We start from the raw sequence: 18,389 nt of genomic DNA, 5'->3' as shown, positions 1-18,389 counted from the left end.
GAGAATTGCTAGTTTCCCTCGCTGACCATGACGACTTTGACGTGGACTCCCTCCATCTATCTCCCATGTAACAATGCTTTTTTTTTTTGTGCGAGCTTGCTAAAACTTGAATTTAGGGCAGGTGCTTTAGAAGTTTTGTAATTGTGTTAGAAATCTTTTGTAGAAGATCTGAAGGGGGATTGACAGGGAGGGATATCTACATATATCCATATTCAAGAGTTGTTTCTTTCTTTCTCCAGTTGTGTTTGAAAGCAGCTGAAGTGGTGGGCATGTGTAGACCTTGGGCCTGGAATGTGACTATTAGCCATAACGCTCTTCTTATCTCAAATGTCCCAGGCTTAAAAGGAGAATAGATATGTGGATTCGCTCTGGAGGGGAAGGGGAGGAGGGGGGCGAGTGAAATAGGGAAAAAGGCCAGACTTCCGTAGAATAGCCAGATCAACTTGGGCGATGCGATTGGAATGTGTTGTTCATAGAGTGGTCTCTCCAGAGCTTTGGAATAAAATGTCAAAATAGCTACTCTGTCTGGGATTCGTTTAAAACCAGCTTAAGTGTCATCGAAAGAACTTGGGGGTTGACCAGCAGAAGATCTGGTCCAAACGGCACTGCATCAAAAACCGACATCAATCTCTAAAGGATATCACCACATGGGCTAAGGAACACTTCAGAAAACCACTGTCACTAAATACATTTTGTCGCTACATTTGTAAGTGCAAGTTAAAGCTCTACTATGCAAAGCAAAAGCCATTTATCAACAACATCCAGACACGCCGCTGGCTTCTCTGGGCCCGAGATCATCTAAGATGGACTGATGCAAAGTGGAAAAGTGTTCTGTGGTCTGAGGAGTCCACATTTCAAATTGTTTTTGGAAATATTCGACATCTTGTCATCTGGACTAAAGGGGAAGCGAACAATTCAGACTGCCATCGACGCAAAGTTCAAAAGCTAGCATCTGTGATGGCATGGGGGGGCATTAGTGCCCAAGGCATGGGTAACTTACGCATCTGTGAAGGCACCATTAATGCTGAAAGGTACATACAGTTTTTGGAACAACATATGCTGCCATCTGAGCGCCGTCTTTTTCATGGACGTCCCTGCTTATTGCAGCAATACAATGTCAAACCACATTCAGCACGTGTTACAACAGCGTGGCTTCGTAAAAAAAGAGTGCGGGTACTTTCCTGGCCCGCCTGCAGTCCAAACCTGTGTCCCATTGAAAATATGTGGCGCATTATGAAGCGTAAAGTACGACAGTGGGGACCCCGGACTGTTGAACGATTGAAGCTCTACGCAAAACAACAATGGGAAAGAATTCCACTTCCAAAGCTTCAACAATTAGTTTCCTCAGTTCCCAAACGTTTATTGAGTGTTATTAAAAGAAAAAGTGATGTAACACAGTGGTGAACATGCCCTTTCCCAACTACTTTGGCACGTGTTGCAGCCATGAAATTCTAAGTAAATTATTATTTCCCCAAAAAAAAAAATGTATTTGTCTTAGTAGTGCATTCAATTGAATATGGGTTGAAAAGGATTTGCAAATCACTGTACTCCGTTTATATTTATATCCAACACAATTTTCCAACTCATATGGAAACGGGGTTTGTTTATGTCTATAGTACACGTCAATCTATCCATCCAGTTTTTACCGCTTGTCCCTTTTGGGGTCGCGGTGGGTCGCTGGAGCCTATCTCAGCTGCATTCGGGCGGAAGGCGGGTGTAACACTAGCATGGGCTAGGCGGGTTAAGAGTGTAAATTATGTTACAGAAGATGGTTTGTCCAGGAGCCTTTGGTATGAAAGATAACGACAACTATTTATCTTGGGTTTGACTGCATTGGTATGAAAGATGACGACAACTATTTATCTTGGGTTTGACTGCATTAAATGTATTGACACAAAAACATAAATACCACGAAAAAATGCCCAAAACAGAAATAAAAGATACAGTCCTGCTTCCTTCTCGGATTCAGTCCCCAGTTCAGTTCAAAAGGTACACAAACACAACGACTTATGCGTCAGTCCAAAAGTTCAGTTCCAAAAACAAAAGTAATCCAAAACGTTCGCTGCGGAGGAAAAAAAAAATGCTTGTCCTACCGCATTTAGTTCGCCATTTTGTTGAGTTGAGTTCAAAGGCGGATAGGGAGCTCAGGTTGTTTGGGTCAACGGGTATTCATTCCCGGAAAAAAAATCTGACCTGAGTAATTGAGGGCAAAACAACACACCGTGCACGGCCCGATTGTTAATCGAACATGTTGGCTAATTATGATGTTTGCAAAGAGTGAGGATGAGAAGATTTTGAGAGTTTCTTCTCCAGTGCGTCTCACAGCAACCACAGCCACAGCAGACACGAGAGAGCGTGGTGAAGTGCGCAGCACTTCCTTAAGAGGAAGCGAGCGTCATTTTGGGGCAGGAAGTAACCCTCCACAATAAAAGTCTTTGCACTGTATGCATGTGTTTAATGGGTATTTTAAATATAGGTTACACGGGGTACACCTTGGACAAGTCGCTACCTCATCGCAGGGCCAACACAGATAGACAGACAACATTCACACTCACATTCACACACGAGGGCCAATTTAGTGTTGAAAATCAAACTATCCCAAGGTGCATGTTTTTGGAGGTGGGAGTACACGCATAATGACAAAAAATATATCTATCTGCATTTAATTCTGTGTGAACCATAAACAAACTGTCTTAATTGCCATTTAAAATTTTAATTTTGTGTTATTTGTAAATATAAACGGTATACTATGATTTGCAAATCATTTACAACCCAAATTCAGTTGAATATGCTACAAAGACAACATATTTGATGTTCAAACTGATAAACATTTTTTTTTGCAAATAATTTATTAACTTTAGAATTTGATGCCAGCAACACGTGACAAACAAGTTGGGAAAGGTGGCAATAAATACTGATAAAGTTGAGAAATGCTCATCAAACACTTATTTGGAACATCCCACAGGTGTGCAGGCTAATTGGGAACAGGTGGGGGCCATGATTGGGTATAAAAGCAGCTTCCATGAAAAACTAAGTATTTCACAAACAAGGATGGGGCAAGGGTGACCAATTTGTAAGCACATTGTCGAACAGTTTTAGTACATTTCTCAACAAGCTATTTCAAGGACTTTTGGGATTTTACCATCTGCGGTCCGTAAAATCATCAAAAGGTTCAGAGAATCTGGAAAAATCACTGAACATAAGTGATGATATTACGGACCTTTGAGCCCTCAGGTGGTGCTGCATCAAAAACCGACATTAGTGTGTAAAGGATATCACCACATGGGCTCAGGAACACTTCATAAAACCACAGTTGCAAAAAAAAATTAAGTTTATGAGTTTGAACATCAAATATCTTGTCTTTGTAGTGCATTCAACTGAATATGGGTTGAAAAGGATTTGCAAATCATTATATTCCGTTTATATTTACATCTAACACAATTTCCCAACTCATTCGGAAACAGGGTTTGTATATATATCTATGTTTATATGTATATATATATATACATGTATATGTATGTATGTATGTGTGTATATACATGTATATGTGCATGTATGTATATGTATGTATGTGTATATATATATATATATATATATATATATATATACATATATATATATATATATATATGTATATATATATATATATATATATATATATATATATATATATATATATATATATATATATATGTGTATATATATATATATATATATATATATATATATATATATATATAGCCCGCAGGCCGTATCAGGCCCGCAAACTGGTTTAATTCTGCCCGAAAAAGGAGTTTGCTCGGTAAAAAAATTTGCTGCAATTTAATAACAAAATGCTGTTCTAAATATGTCCACTGGATGTCGCAATAGAAATTTAAGTGTAACCCGCGTAAATTATCCACTTAACAGATAAAATAACGAAACGGTCAGATGCAAAGACTTAAGTCAACATCACCATCATCCTTGTAGTTAAAATTCCATGCAGCGCTCACAATTTGTTAACAGCACGATGTGCACTCTGAACTCTACTGTAAAAATGTGTTTGTCTACATTTGTTTATTCTATTTTATTTAATGTTTAAATCTACCATGTTCATATTGGTTACGTTTGTAGTTATGTTACCTTAAATTAAGCTATTGTATTGTGCTGTCCGTCCTTTTCTACCGTATATATATATATATATATATATATATATATATATATATATATAAATATATATATATATATATACACAGTATAAATATATATATATATATTTATAATTCTAAATATATATACATTTCTATCATTTATCTTTACTCAATGATAAATTGTGAATTAAATGAAAGTCTTTGTACATATATGTATATATGTGTATATATTTATCTTATCCAGGGTGTACCCCGCCTGGGTTACAACCTAGGATGCAGCTCGTCCCGATAAAATGGATGGATGGATGGAATCTTGTTGAGTTTGTGTATCTGCACTGCAACCACATAATTTCTACATTGTTTGATGAATAAAGTCTATCCTATTCCAATGTTGGATTTACAGATCCTGAAGACCATCTACTCCTTAAGAACACAAACTAATAATAAAAATAAAAATATTATAAAGCAGTACATTCTCACAGCAGACAAAGAAAAGTAATATTTTAACATATGGCAAAAGGACCCGCTTAATCTAGGGGGCGCCCCCAGGGCTGAGAGAGTTTTAGTTGACAGACAGACTTTATTGGTGAACTTAAGGCACTGACCACTGCTCTGCTGGCCTTTACTGCTGGGCTCGTGATGAGGGGTACTTGAGTCGGACAGCGACAGCGCCGGGCTGCGGGCATCACTATCCGTCAAGAGGTTAAAATCCATAACCAGGCTCTGTAAACACAAATAAATACATGTTTGATGCAACATAGGGTCCACCATTCATTTAATTAATAATACCCTTTCAAAAAACCTTATTAATAACGGACTTTATTATTTATATGCAATACCATGTAGAGTATGTATATTTATAATTATCATTATTACTTGGTGCCTGATTTGGTGCCATATCCATCATTAGATGCTAGACTTAAAAGTACAATTTTAGGAGTCAATCATGCAGTTATAGGGGAACTGCACATTTTTAGAAGTGTACCTATCATTCACATATGTCTTTCTCTTTTTTATATTTTACATTATTTTGTAATATAAGACAAGTGCAAGGTGGCTAACAATGCAACTAACGGGAGTCATCTATTGTGCCAATAAAGCCTCTAAAAAACATCTACAAGTCGCACACAATACTTCATTTACATCCCGTGATTAACCAAGTATTAGCAATATTGTTACTATAAGCGCTAATGCCAAGGAACTACTTTTTATGGCGCACGGTGATCACAGAGCATTAACAAGCTTATGCAGCTGTTGACATCCTGAGCCTTTGAGCTGCTGCTTTGCCTCTGCATTAGTTAAAGTGTATTGTCCATTATAAATTATGCCTCTCACTTTATAGTAGAAAGTTGTGTCCATAAACCGAAAAGTTGGTCAACTTTGAGATTCAACCTAAGCCCAGAGTTTGCGAGAAAGACATGAAAAGATGCTTGTTTGTGCCCACATCTCTCTTTTTTTCTAATCAGAGGATTATAAATTATTCATCTAAACCGGAAATATAAACATCCCACCATCCCATTGAGAGCAGACTTTGTACAGTAAGTGAATGTTTTATTATGTTTGTACTTTGTTCTTCTTGTTTAGCACTTAGCATTAGTGCTTCTTGCTTGGATCTGCTTATCACTCAGCTTTTGAAACTTGTAGATCATACTCCTTATTTGCAGGCTTCAAGGTTCTGATCATAATATGTTCAAAGAAGTCCTTGTTGCTCTCATGAACATGGTTAGTAGTACAAAGTTTGTAGTTGCTGTTGTAAGAAATAGTGAATGTAATGATGCATCTATGAAATTAATGCTTAAAATGTCAGAATACGTAAATATTGCAAGTTATTATGAATGTACCTGTTAGTTCATTACACATATTCTTACAGTGTGTGTATAAAACGTTGAAGGTTTTTGGATGTTTTTAGAGCGCTTTACAGACGGAAGAGAGCTACTCCTATTGGCTTCATTGTTAACTGACTTTTGCGAGTGTTGATTTATGAGTTAGAATGCATAAAAAGAGAAAAACTTGTGAGTTCGTGCTTCTCACACATAAGAATTGTGAATTAAAGGCAGCCGCAAAATAAAAAAAAAAATGTGGTTCCCCTTTAAAGGTTTTAAAACGGTTATCATCTATTCCTACACACTTTGAGAAAAAAAACATTTAGAGGAAAAAGACAGAATGCGTGATTGTGTGTGTGTGTGTGTGTGTGTGTGTGTGTGTGTGTGTGTGTGTGCGTGCGTGCGTGCGTGTGTGTGTGTGTGCGCTACTATAAACTAGCAGCTACACAACAGCTAAGCACACAACAGTACACAAGCTCGACATACGTAATACGTGTCCTTCAATAAACAAGATTTTCATATAAAACAGCACCATCCATCCATCCATCCATCATCTTCCGCTTATCCGAGGTCGGGTCGCGGGGGCAGCAGCCTAAGCAGGGAAGCCCAGACTTCCCTATCTCCAGCCACTTCGTCTAGCTCTTCCCGGGGGATCCCGAGGCGTTCCCAGGCCAGCCGGGAGACATAGTCATCACAACGTGTCCTGGGTCTTCCCCGTGGCTTCCTACCAGCTGGACGTGCCCTAAACACATCCCTAGGGAGGCGTTCGGGTGGCATCCTGACCAGATGCCCGAACCACTTCATCTGGCTCCTCTCGATGTGGAGGAGCAGCGGCTTTACGTTGAGCTCCTCCCGGATGGCAGAGCTTCTCACCCTATCTCTAAGGGAGAGCCCCGCCACCCGGCGGAGGAAACTCATTTCGGCCGCTTGTACCCGTGATCTTATCCTTTCGGTCATGACCCAAAGCTCATGACCATAGGTGAGGATGGGAACGTAGATCGACCGGTAAATTGAGAGCTTTGCCTTCCGGCTCAGCTCCTTCTTCACCACAACGGATCGATACAACGTCCGCATTACTGAAGACGCCGCACCGATCCGCCTGTCGATCTCACGATCCACTCTTCCCCCACTCGTGAACAAGACTCCTAGGTACTTGAACTCCTCCACTTGGGGCAGGGTCTCCTCCCCAACCCGGAGATGGCACTCCACCCTTTTCCGGGCAAGAACCATGGACTCGGACTTGGAGGTGCTGATTCTCATTCCGGTCGCTTCACACTCGGCTGCGAACCGATCCAGTGAGAGCTGAAGATCCCGGCCAGATGAAGCCATCAGGACTACATCATCTGCAAAAAGCAGAGACCTAATCCCGTGGCCACCAAACCGGAACCCCTCAACGCCTTGGCTGCGCCTAGAAATTCTGTCCATAAAAGTTATGAACAGAATCGGTGACAAAGGACAGCCTTGGCGGAGTCCAACCCTCACTGGAAACGTGTCCGACTTACTGCCAGCAATGCGGACCAAGCTCTGGCACTGATCATACAGGGAGCGGACCGCCACAATAAGACAGTCCGATACCCCATACTCTCTGAGCACTCCCCACAGGACTTCCCGAGGGACACGGTCGAATGCCTTCTCCAAGTCCACAAAGCACATGTAGACTGGTTGGGCAAACTCCCATGCACCCTCAAGAACCCTGCCGAGAGTATAGAGCTGGTCCACAGTTCCACGACCAGGACGAAAACCACACTGTTCCTCCTGAATCCGAGGTTCGACTATCCGGCGAAGCCTCCTCTCCAGTACACCTGAATAAACCTTACCGGGAAGGCTGAGGAGTGTGATCCCACGATAGTTGGAACACACCCTCCGGTCCCCCTTCTTAAAGAGAGGGACCACCACCCCGGTCTGCCAATCCAGAGGTACCGCCCCCGATGTCCACGCGATGCTACAGAGTCTTGTCAACCAAGACAGCCCCACAGCATCCAGAGCCTTGAGGAACTCCGGGCGGATCTCATCCACCCCCGGGGCCTTGCCGCCGAGGAGCTTTTTAACTACCTCAGCGACCTCAGCCCCAGAAATAGGAGAGTCCACTACAGATTCCCCAGGCACCGCTTCCTCAAAGAAAGACGTGTTGGTGGGATTGAGGAGGTCTTCGAAGTATTCCCTCCACCGATCCACAACATCCGCAGTCGAAGTCAGCAGAACACCATCCGCACCATACACGGTGTTGATAGTGCACTGCTTCCCCTTCCTGAGGCGCCGTATGGTGGTCCAGAATCGCTTCGAAGCCGTCCGGAAGTCGTTTTCCATGGCTTCCCCGAACTCTTCCCATGTCCGAGTTTTTGCCTCCGCGACCGCTAAAGCTGCACACCGCTTGGCCCGTCGGTACCCGTCCACTGCCTCCGGAGTCCTATGAGCCAAAAGAACCCGATAGGACTCCTTCTTCAGCTTGACGGCATCCCTCACTGCTGGTGTCCACCAACGGGTTCTGGGATTACCGCCACGACAGGCACCAACAACCTTGCGGCCACAGCTCCAATCAGCCGCCTCGACAATAGAGGTTCGGAACATGGTCCACTCGGACTCAATGTCCCGCACCTCCCTCGTGACATGTTCAAAGTTCTCCCGGAGGTGTGAATTGAAACTCTCTCTGACAGGAGACTCTGCCAGACGTTCCCAGCAGACCCTCACAATGCGCTTGGGCCTGCCAGGTCTGTCCGGCATCCTCCCCCACCATCGCAGCCAACTCACCACCAGGTGGTGATCGGTAGAAAGCTCTGCCCCTCTCTTCACCCGAGTGTCCAAAACATAAGGCCGCAAATCCGATGACACAACTACAAAGTCGATCATGGAACTGCGGCCTAGGGTGTCCTGGTGCCAAGTGCACATATGGACACCCTTATGTTTGAACATGGTGTTTGTTATGGACAATCCGTGACGAGCACAAAAGTCCAATAACAAAACACCACTCGGGTTCCCAATCACGCCTCTCCAGGTTTCACTGTCGTTGCCAACATGAGCGTTGAAGTCTCCCAGTAGGACAAGGGAATCACCCGGAGGAGCACTTTCCAGTACTCCCTCGAGTGTACCCAAAAAGGGTGGGTATTCTGAACTGCTGTTTGGTGCGTAAGCACAAACAACAGTCAGGACCCGTCCCCCCACCCGAAGGCGAAGGGAAGCTACCCTCTCGTCCACTGCGTTGAACTCAAACGTGCAGGCTTTGAGCCGGGGGGCAACGAGAATTGCCACCCCAGCCCGTCGCCTCTCACTGCCGGCAACGCCAGAGTGGAAGAGGGTCCAGTCCCTCTCGAGAGAACTGGTTCCAGAGCCCTTGCTGTGCGTCGAGGTGAGTCCGACTATATCCAGCCGGAACTTCTCTACCTCGCGCACTAGCTCAGGCTCCTTCCCCCCCAGTGAGGTGACGTTCCACGTCCCAAGAGCTAGCTTCTGTAGCCGAGGATCGGACCACCAAGTGCCCTGCCTTCGGCTGCCGCCCAGCTCACAATGCACCCGACCTCTATGGCCCCTCCTATGAGTGGTGAGCCCATTGGAGGGATGACCCACGTTGCCTCTTCGGGCTGTGCCCGGCCGGGCCCCATGGGGACAGGCCCGACCACCAGGCGCTCGCCATCGTGCCCCAACTCCGGGCCTGGCTCCAGAGCGGGGCCCCGGTGACCCACGTCCGGGCGAGGGAAATCTGAGTTCATTTTGTTGTAATTCCATAGAAGTCTTTGAGCTGCTCTTTGTCTGATCCCTCGCCTAGGACCTGTTTGTCTTGGGAGACCCTACCAGGGGGCATGAAAGCCCCCAGACAACATAGCTCCTAGGATCATTGGGACACGCAAACTCCTCTACCACGGTAAGGTAGCAGCTCAGAGAGGAGATAAAACAGCACATTCGTCAAATTAAACAAATATCAAATATTTTTTTTCGCATAATACTAACACATACTGCACAAGGTTTCAAAGGCAGAAACGTATAATTAGAAAGTATCCAGTAGCAAACGTGTCCATATCATTCAACTTACTGCGTCGTGAGCGTATCGTCATTAATTATTGTGACCATTAGTTGTTGCCAAAACTTAAGTTTAGAGACAACATAAGTCCATTCCAGACAGTAATAATAAATAGTCCGACTGGACCATGTTCCATGCCTCTGTTGTCGAGGCAGCCAATTGGAGCTGTGGCCGCAAGGTTGTCTGTGCCTGGTGTGGGAGTAATCCCAGAACTGATGAACACCAGTGGTGAGGGATGCCATCAAGCTGAAGAAGTTTCCAAAGCTGGGCTGGCTATGGATTGATGGGCGGCCATTGAATTTGTTTTTAACCCTCCGACACCAGCTCGAGAACATGTCATGCAGTCAAGACATGCTTGAGAACCAAAAAATTGCATTAAAATGTCAATTAACTTTCAGTCTCTCTAGGATCTTGTGATGTCGCGATGGCGGCAATTCACGCAAATGCACTCAATCCATATGAATTATGTGCAACCTCGCACCTTTGCCACAAACCCACAATTTAACCACACATGTTCAGTCATCGCTATTTGGCCAAACAACTGTGTCTCTGAGGGGCACTCAAATGCACACGTCAACCGCACAACATGTAACAATATATACAATGATGAGCAAGCTACACGGCAAAAGTAACTCACTATAGCAACACTACATATGTATAAATAATATATCCCAAATTAATGTACAACTTTTCACCAAACAAATAGGCAGATAAAAAATTCTCAGTTTATTTAATGAAAGAAATACAAACTGGAAACATGCCATTTGTCTGGCTTTTTAACATTTTAACTTTTCTTTTAACTTTCAAAGTTGCGGTACCATGTATACAATGAAGGAAAAGAAGCTGGAAACAACTTAAATAAAAGGGAGTGACATAATGATAATAATGAATAAACACCAACATGTGCACTCTCTATTGAAATGGAGACTTTCAAGCACAAGATAAAGGACTGTTTCAACAGAAACCATAGAGACAAAATTATAATAACCTGGTCAAATGAAAAGTGCAAAACATCTCTCACAAACTCCATCTTTACATGAACTGAAATCCATAAAACTTAACATTGCTTTTGTGCCAGTACTGGAATCTTATTGTATGTAACTTTTTTACCAGTGTGCAACTAAGAAGCATGTGGTAATCGGCAGATCAACCAGATCTATGTTGCATCTGATTGGCCTGCCTGTAATGTTTTGCCCTAACCTTATCCTATTGTGACCCATCGTACGTAAACCAACAAATCATCATGGAATTTCTCTGTATTTGTTTATTTATTTTCCCCCTGGCTTAACAGTACATTTTCTCTCTTTTTAGCGTGGCGCATTTGAAGGATGCTACATCGCTACATGGGTCTACAAAAAGCTAAAATTACAGGGATTACTACTGTTCAAAAAGGATCGAGCAACGCTCCTGCCATGCTACAGGGAAATGTAGTAAAGTTACGCAATGTCACTACTTGTAGCGCACTACTGACCATCACTGAAAATATATCAAGTCTTTATTGTTCAATTGTTCAACTGTCATCCTCCAGTGAAGCTCAAACCTAATTAATGCTCCTGTCTACAGTGCTAGGCCTTCTGGGTAATGTAGTATATATACATTTACTTCCAAGTTTATATATATTTATATATATATATATATATATATCTAAATTGGCCCTAGTGTGTGAATGTGAGTGTGAATGTTGTCTGTCTATCTGTGTTGGCCCTGCAATGACGTGGCGACTTGTCCAGGGTGTACACTGCCTTCCGCCCGATTGTAGCTGAGATAGGCGCCAGCGCCCCCCGCGACCCCGAAAGGGAATAAGCGGTAGAAAATGGATGGATGGATGGATATATATATCTAACATTTATTTATCCAGGGTAAGACAATTAAGAACATACTTTCATTTGTAAGTCTGACCTAGCAGAGAGGCAGCATTTCCATGTTGAAGTGTAATGAAAATCTCTCATCCCCTCTCATTTATTATCAGTTCACAAATGCGCTTTACATGCTAAGGCAAATGTGTTGAGACATAGATGTACATTTAAGACAGAGGTTTTTTTTTTTTTTTTTTTAATTCTACATTCGAACGGTGATTTGAATCAGCCTCAAAATTTAATCACCGGTTCTTTAACCCATTTCTGACATGTCCTGAGCGTTTCATAAAATTCCACAAATAATTTTCTGAGCTATGTTGCTGGAATAAAAAGAGTGAACTCTCCTGTCAGTCTTTTACTATCTTAGTCTTTACTGGTTGGGGCAAGGCTGCTCGCATACTGTATACACACACAGAGAAATTGAGCCTTCTGACATAAACATAAGCTAATGTGCACTGTAAAAACAAATTAGTTATTACTTTAAAAAAAAACAGGTAAACCAAATGCCTTGAAAAAACTAAGTAAAATAACATTATGACTTTAGTTGACCAGAATAAATGTTTTTGCATTGTATGATCAAAGTATTTTTAAGTGGAATACTTTTGCACTTGAGGTAAAGTAACTATAATATGTTTTGTTTAAATTAATTTTGAAGCACTCATGATGAAGTACAGGCTACAATGATTGGTAAGTTTACACAGTTTAATGATTTAAAGTGCTATAAACCATGTCTTTATTCATGATTTCTTATTTATTTAATTTAGCTTTACTCATACTAAATTAACTGCAACTAGTTATTTCAACTTAAGACTTTGATGCACTGGATAAAACCATGCAAACTGATTGCCTTAAAATATTAAGTAAACCTTACTTCCATAATTGCCAACACATTATGCATCAAGAATGCATTACTTTTTTCTTAACATTTCAAAAAAAGAGCCCAAGTAGTTATATTAACCTAAATCATTCATTTTTGCCTTTTAGTTTTTGTATGAAAGAATCACAATAAGTTTTTCTGTACCAAATGTTGACCAACATATGTCTGACTTAGATGCTTCTAGACCAACTGAATGGTGACAAAATGATTGACGACTGTGCAATTACAACATCAATATAGATGTAGAATCTCCAATAGATTTTTTTTTTGGACTCATAAAATGATCACAGTAAAAAGTGCACAATTTAAGGTTACAAACAATATACAGTGAAAAGTGCACAATCTAAGGTCACAAACAATTGACGTATAGGTGCACAATAAAACATCAAAAACAACAAACACAGCTGAGGCGAGGCAGGTTAAACAAATGTCAAACAACACAACTTACTGTACTAACTGCAATTCAAACTCAGCAAGAGATTTTTAAGTGACAGCAGTTTTGGTGGGAGTTTGCTTTGGCCCAAGACAACCATCACTATTTGAATGAAACCAAAAGTGTTTTTCATGGACTTTGGATAATCCAAATGCAGAGTATATGGCAGGTTAAACAAGAGGCAAAGTGCCAATGGTAAGTTTGGGGGGCCTTACATCACAATACCCCCCTTAATGATGATTGTGGTCATTTGTCATTCAAAATAGAGGCCATTGGAAGGGGTAAGTTTGTCTTCACTGAGAACCATCAGCAAACAAACAGTTGTTTGTGCCCATGCCTTGTTAGTGTCAGAATCCTGTAAGAAAAAAATAAAATAAAAACATCAGACACGCATTTCAAGAGAGGATGACAGGGATTTCTTAACATAGACAAGGAAATTACAGTCAACAAGATTTCAATATTATTAAAGTGGGTGAAATGAATGAATCCCTTGTTATAATGGAGAGAACACTCCAACTATCTAGTGTTGTGTCGTTCGCGAACGATTCGTTTGAACGAACGAATCTTTTGAGTGAACGTACTGAACCGAATCACTTCATGGACTGATTCGTTCCTTTCTCAGTTCAATTGAGCTCCGCCGCGACCATGCCGGTATGAGTGGAACTGCCGCATTCTGTTACTCACTGAACCCTCGACGTCGGCGAACGACGCAGCCAGCTACACATCATGGGGGTTGGGGGAGGGACTGAGCGAACGATTCGTTCACCGCGGATTAACGACATGAATCACTCAGTGAACGACAGCGCGCTCGCTCTCTGCTCTGCTTTCCCCAATGCCCGGAATGCCGCGAGTGATTCTCCACCCGTCGAGGGGATATGTTTCATGCCATTGGCATCCGATCTCCATTCATTCTCCAAGCTAACTTAAGTTGATATTTCCATTTTTGTATTTTTAAATGTAAGCTACAGAAATGTTATTTTTTATGTTGGCATTTCTGGCACTTGGTTTAATATTTGTTTTGTTTTATTTGAGGTAGCCTATTTATTTTCTTTTTGTTTGCACTTTTAAGTTGATATTTTCTTTGTTATATTTTTAAACATAGGCTACAGAACATTTAGTTTTTATGTTGGCATTTCTGGCTCTTAATTTATTTTTTTTATTTTGAAGGTATCTATTTTCTTTTTGTTTGCATATTTAAGTTTACATTTTCTTTGCTACAGAACATTTAGTTTTTATGTTGGCATTTTTTTTGGAGGGGGGGCGGGGATTCGGTGAACAGATTTTTTTTGAACGACTCAATTTAAGGAACTGATTCTAGTGATTCAGTACAGTCAAAGGAACTGCTGATCTCATCACTACAACTATCACAATGCATGAAATTGTCACATGAAAAGCATATCTATGTGGTGAACCACTTTTTGAGAGAGGAAAATGCAAAAGTCATAAGTTCCTTTGCAGTGGTTTCATCAGGCTCAGTAGAGGCGGAGGCAGAATTACATACATCACGACTATTCATCGGGCAGCCCACAGGCCAGATACAAGCCTGTAATGATACCAAATTGGCTCCTAAGTTTAGTTAAAAAAAAACAAGTTACTTTTTCAACAGATTCCTAAAAACACCAAAGCACTCTCAAAATCAATGATCTTTGACCGTTGGTATTCTGCAGCAGGTCTTTAAAAACGAAAAAGCGCTTCTGGAGTATAAAGGATCTTGGACAGATGTAACTTATTGCTCGGGTTTTATTTTATGACTAACCACTTTAAGGTATGCCAGATCCTTTCATACATTTTAACTTTCTTGAGAGCCAGCGTCCTCTGCTGTAAGAAATACCTCAAATCAAATCTCCCCTAGATAGGATGCTAGTTCTTCAAAACGGTTTAAAAAAAAAAAAAAAGTTTCAGGAGACATGTGAAACAATAGAATGTTGTGTATGTAACTCACTATAATTTAGAGAGATGATAGATGTGTGAAAACCCTCAAACTTCAATGAGTTACGATACAGTAACTTCCAAGTGCAGAGGAGTGATCTCAGGGAGGTTTTCATGATTTTTCGGCTGAGAGAGCCATACAAACCAAATATTTTTTAAAGTATTTCCGTGAGAGCCATATAATATTTTTTTAAGACTGAGTACAACTAAATGTGTGCATTTTTAAGTAAGACAAACATGTTTAGAGTATGATAAGTATCTTATTCTTTTTCATAACATTGTTATTCTGAAGCTAACTAACAATAAACAAAATACTTTCTACCATTAATGCGACTTCTTGAACAGGTGCGGTAGAAACGGATGGATGGATTAAAATGCATGAGAATGTTTTATATTTTGAACGTTATTTTTGACACTGTGATTACCAGCGGAATTATTCATTACTTACCGTGTTAAGCAATGTCAGCTAAGATTTATCTGAGAGCCAGATGCAGTCATCAAAAGAGCCACATCTGGCTTGAGAGCCATAGGTTCCCTACCCCCGGTCTACAATGTGACTTTGAAATGACTTGTAACCATTGATGTCACACAAGTGTATTATTTGTAAAGCAATATAAAAATGACATAAGAAGCATGCAAGTAAACTCACCTTTAAATCAACTTTCTGTAACAAGTCAGCCAATGTCTGTCCAACATCTCTACGCTTGGATTTAAAACTGATCATGAAGCGTGGTGCGTAAAAATCCAGGGCATGAAAAAATCTCTCCAAGTTTTTAGTGAAAATTCTGTTGGATTCAGCTAGCACATGAGAAACAGACAACATATAGTAAACACTTTGACACAAGGAACAAGGTTTACAGATAAATGTTGTTTTATGTTGGTGATTCGAGTTGCAACACATACTTCATGATCATCATGTTCCATTATATTGTTTAAAAAACAGTTGTCTTCCTTAAAAAAATACAATTAAAAAACTCACACATTATAGAGTTGTCATTTTAATACTGTTATACCTCAAAATTTTTGCTTAAGGTTATCATACTGTCAGAATCTCATAACGGCCCATGCCTAAGTACTATTGCAAAATGCTTCAAATAAGAACACAAAATAGTGACTTACAATGTTGCCCCACTGGAATGCAGACTGATGGGATGGTTGTCAAAATAATCCCCACTTCTTAGATCCAAAATGCTTCCTGGCGTTGCTGCCAGGTCTTTTGCTGTGTTCTATTGGTTTGTATTTGTTTAGACACGCTTTTTTTGGATGTTTTTATAGATGAATCTCAATAACCTGCGTTGTTAGCTGCCTAATACGAGAAGTTGTTCAATGTTTAAAATGCACAGAAAAGGGAAAGATGTGTTTTTGTCTCACATAGGGATTGCAAATGACGGGCAAAATAAAACTAAAAAGTACAAGTTTCCTTTAAATTGAAATGATGTACAAGAGATCTATTGTTAGTATCTCACCTTTACTTATTTCACTGAAACACTGATAAATTGAAAGCCTTTGGGTGAGCTGCACACACTTCTTCTCAATATTCACCTCTTTAGATGACCTGAAAGTGAAATGTTGTAATGAAATCAAGTTGACCAAGTAGTTTTGTATTAGAGGTGGAAAAAGTATTCTGTGATGCATCACGAATGCAATACGGACGACTCTGAAATGATGTCCAAATATTATCTATGCATGTTAGATCAAGTAATACAGACAGTTATTTTATACATAATAATGAAATGTAATACATTCATGACATAAATACGATAACAGTTTTCAGGGAAGGTACATGAGTGCATGGTTTTAAGGTAGGAAGAAATGAAGCACATTGGCCATATTGCTGATGGGAGTGCCTGTGGCATGCCTGGATCTCTTCTCCATCAAATTCTTAAATTCTGTTACTGAGTGAATGCACCACGCAAGAAACAAATCCTGAAAAGATGGTCAGGGCCGTATTGTGAACAAATGATGCACCCTCAAAGCCATCAGGTAAATGAACAGTGCACACTCACAGTTACCATCATTCAACGAAAAAAAAAAATAGTCAAAAAGTTCAATTGATCTTAATTACCAGTAGGTGTTTTATATCCAAATTGGATGTTATTTTAGCTGATATTTTCATCATTCGAATAAAAAACCATAAGAATTCGACCAGGCGGAAAGAAGAGTCCTGAAATGTAGGCAATGGAGTTCATCCACTTGTGTCTAAGGAGAAGCGCACACTAAAAAAAGGCCAGTAAGCAAACAACATGTCAGTACCTTACTAACATCAGTCAAACAACAAGAGGTTGCATTCAGACACGTGACTTTTGAATGAAAGTGAACAAAGTGGTGGGCCACCAAACCAATATGGCTACTGTGCAGCAAACACATACTATCTAAGTATGCAAAGGGTCTAGATCTTACCAAATTAAAAGAGGATACAAACAAAAAAAAAAATCTAAATATGCAATGGAATCTATCCCTGTATGTTATCAAGACAAGATTTGTCAAGTAATCTCAAGTATTATCTGTCGATCGCGTTTCCAGACATATTGAACTATCTGGTGCTCTCAAAACTCTCCCAGACAAATCGTGCATAATTTTTGCTCGGGTAATGTTGTATTTCATGATTTAACTTTGCGTCTACAGCCATGTTAGTTGCCTTACGGTAGTTGCACGTACCGTTGATGAGTATTCGTGTTTTTCCCCATCTTAAGCAAAACATAACTATAGATCTCAACATTGTTCATGTGCTGAAAGCTTAATTTATGATTCCTGCCTTTCGTAAAAGCTTAATTTGTTTAGGTTTTGCTTACATTTGCTTTCTTTTATTTAGACTCCCCAAGTTGGTGCTTCACTACTTCACTCTACTTCACTTGTACCAACCAGGAGTTTTAAGAACTCCAAAATATGATAAAATACAAATAATGTCCAGAATTGTCCTAACATAAAAAGTATATCAAACAAATCTTTATTAAAGGGGGCATATATTAAGTTTATACATTGTGCTAATTTTCAGTCATAATTTATTTTAACATTATGTTGATAGTTTTTTTGGTTTTGACCTTAAATGAATGAAATAATTAAAAAAAACATTTTAAAATGATCACTGCAAACTTGTGCATTCTTTGACTCTGCTCCATTAAACTGGAGTACTTGCCATTTTTCTCATTTTCTTGCGTAAAATCTTGAAATCTTTCGCCCTTCTTGATTACCTCTTTAAGAAATTTGAAGAAACTTTTATTCTTTTCGCAATTTGAACGGTTCCAACAGCCTAAAACAACGCAAGTATATGGCATTTTTCTTCAAGAAAGACAAAATTCCGCCCAAAACACGATGACAACACTTCGAGA

The 18,389-nt window shown here is 40.4% G+C and overlaps 1 protein-coding gene across 1 annotated transcript in view; it reads right to left on the bottom strand.

Annotated features, from left to right (window-relative positions):
* pitx3 (paired-like homeodomain 3) overlaps positions 1-18,389 on the bottom strand; it is an 81,319-nt gene that overhangs the window by 42,794 nt on the left and 20,136 nt on the right. The window contains exon 2 of the mRNA XM_061911030.1: positions 4,736-4,853. Coding sequence (XP_061767014.1) covers positions 4,736-4,844 — 109 coding nt within the window. The 5' untranslated portion in view covers positions 4,845-4,853. The remainder of the gene's footprint in view (positions 1-4,735; positions 4,854-18,389) is intronic.

This window comes from Nerophis ophidion, linkage group LG09 (genome assembly GCF_033978795.1).
Source record: "Nerophis ophidion isolate RoL-2023_Sa linkage group LG09, RoL_Noph_v1.0, whole genome shotgun sequence".
NCBI lineage: Eukaryota > Metazoa > Chordata > Actinopteri > Syngnathiformes > Syngnathidae > Nerophis > Nerophis ophidion.
This window is presented reverse-complemented; position numbering and strand designations above follow the sequence as displayed.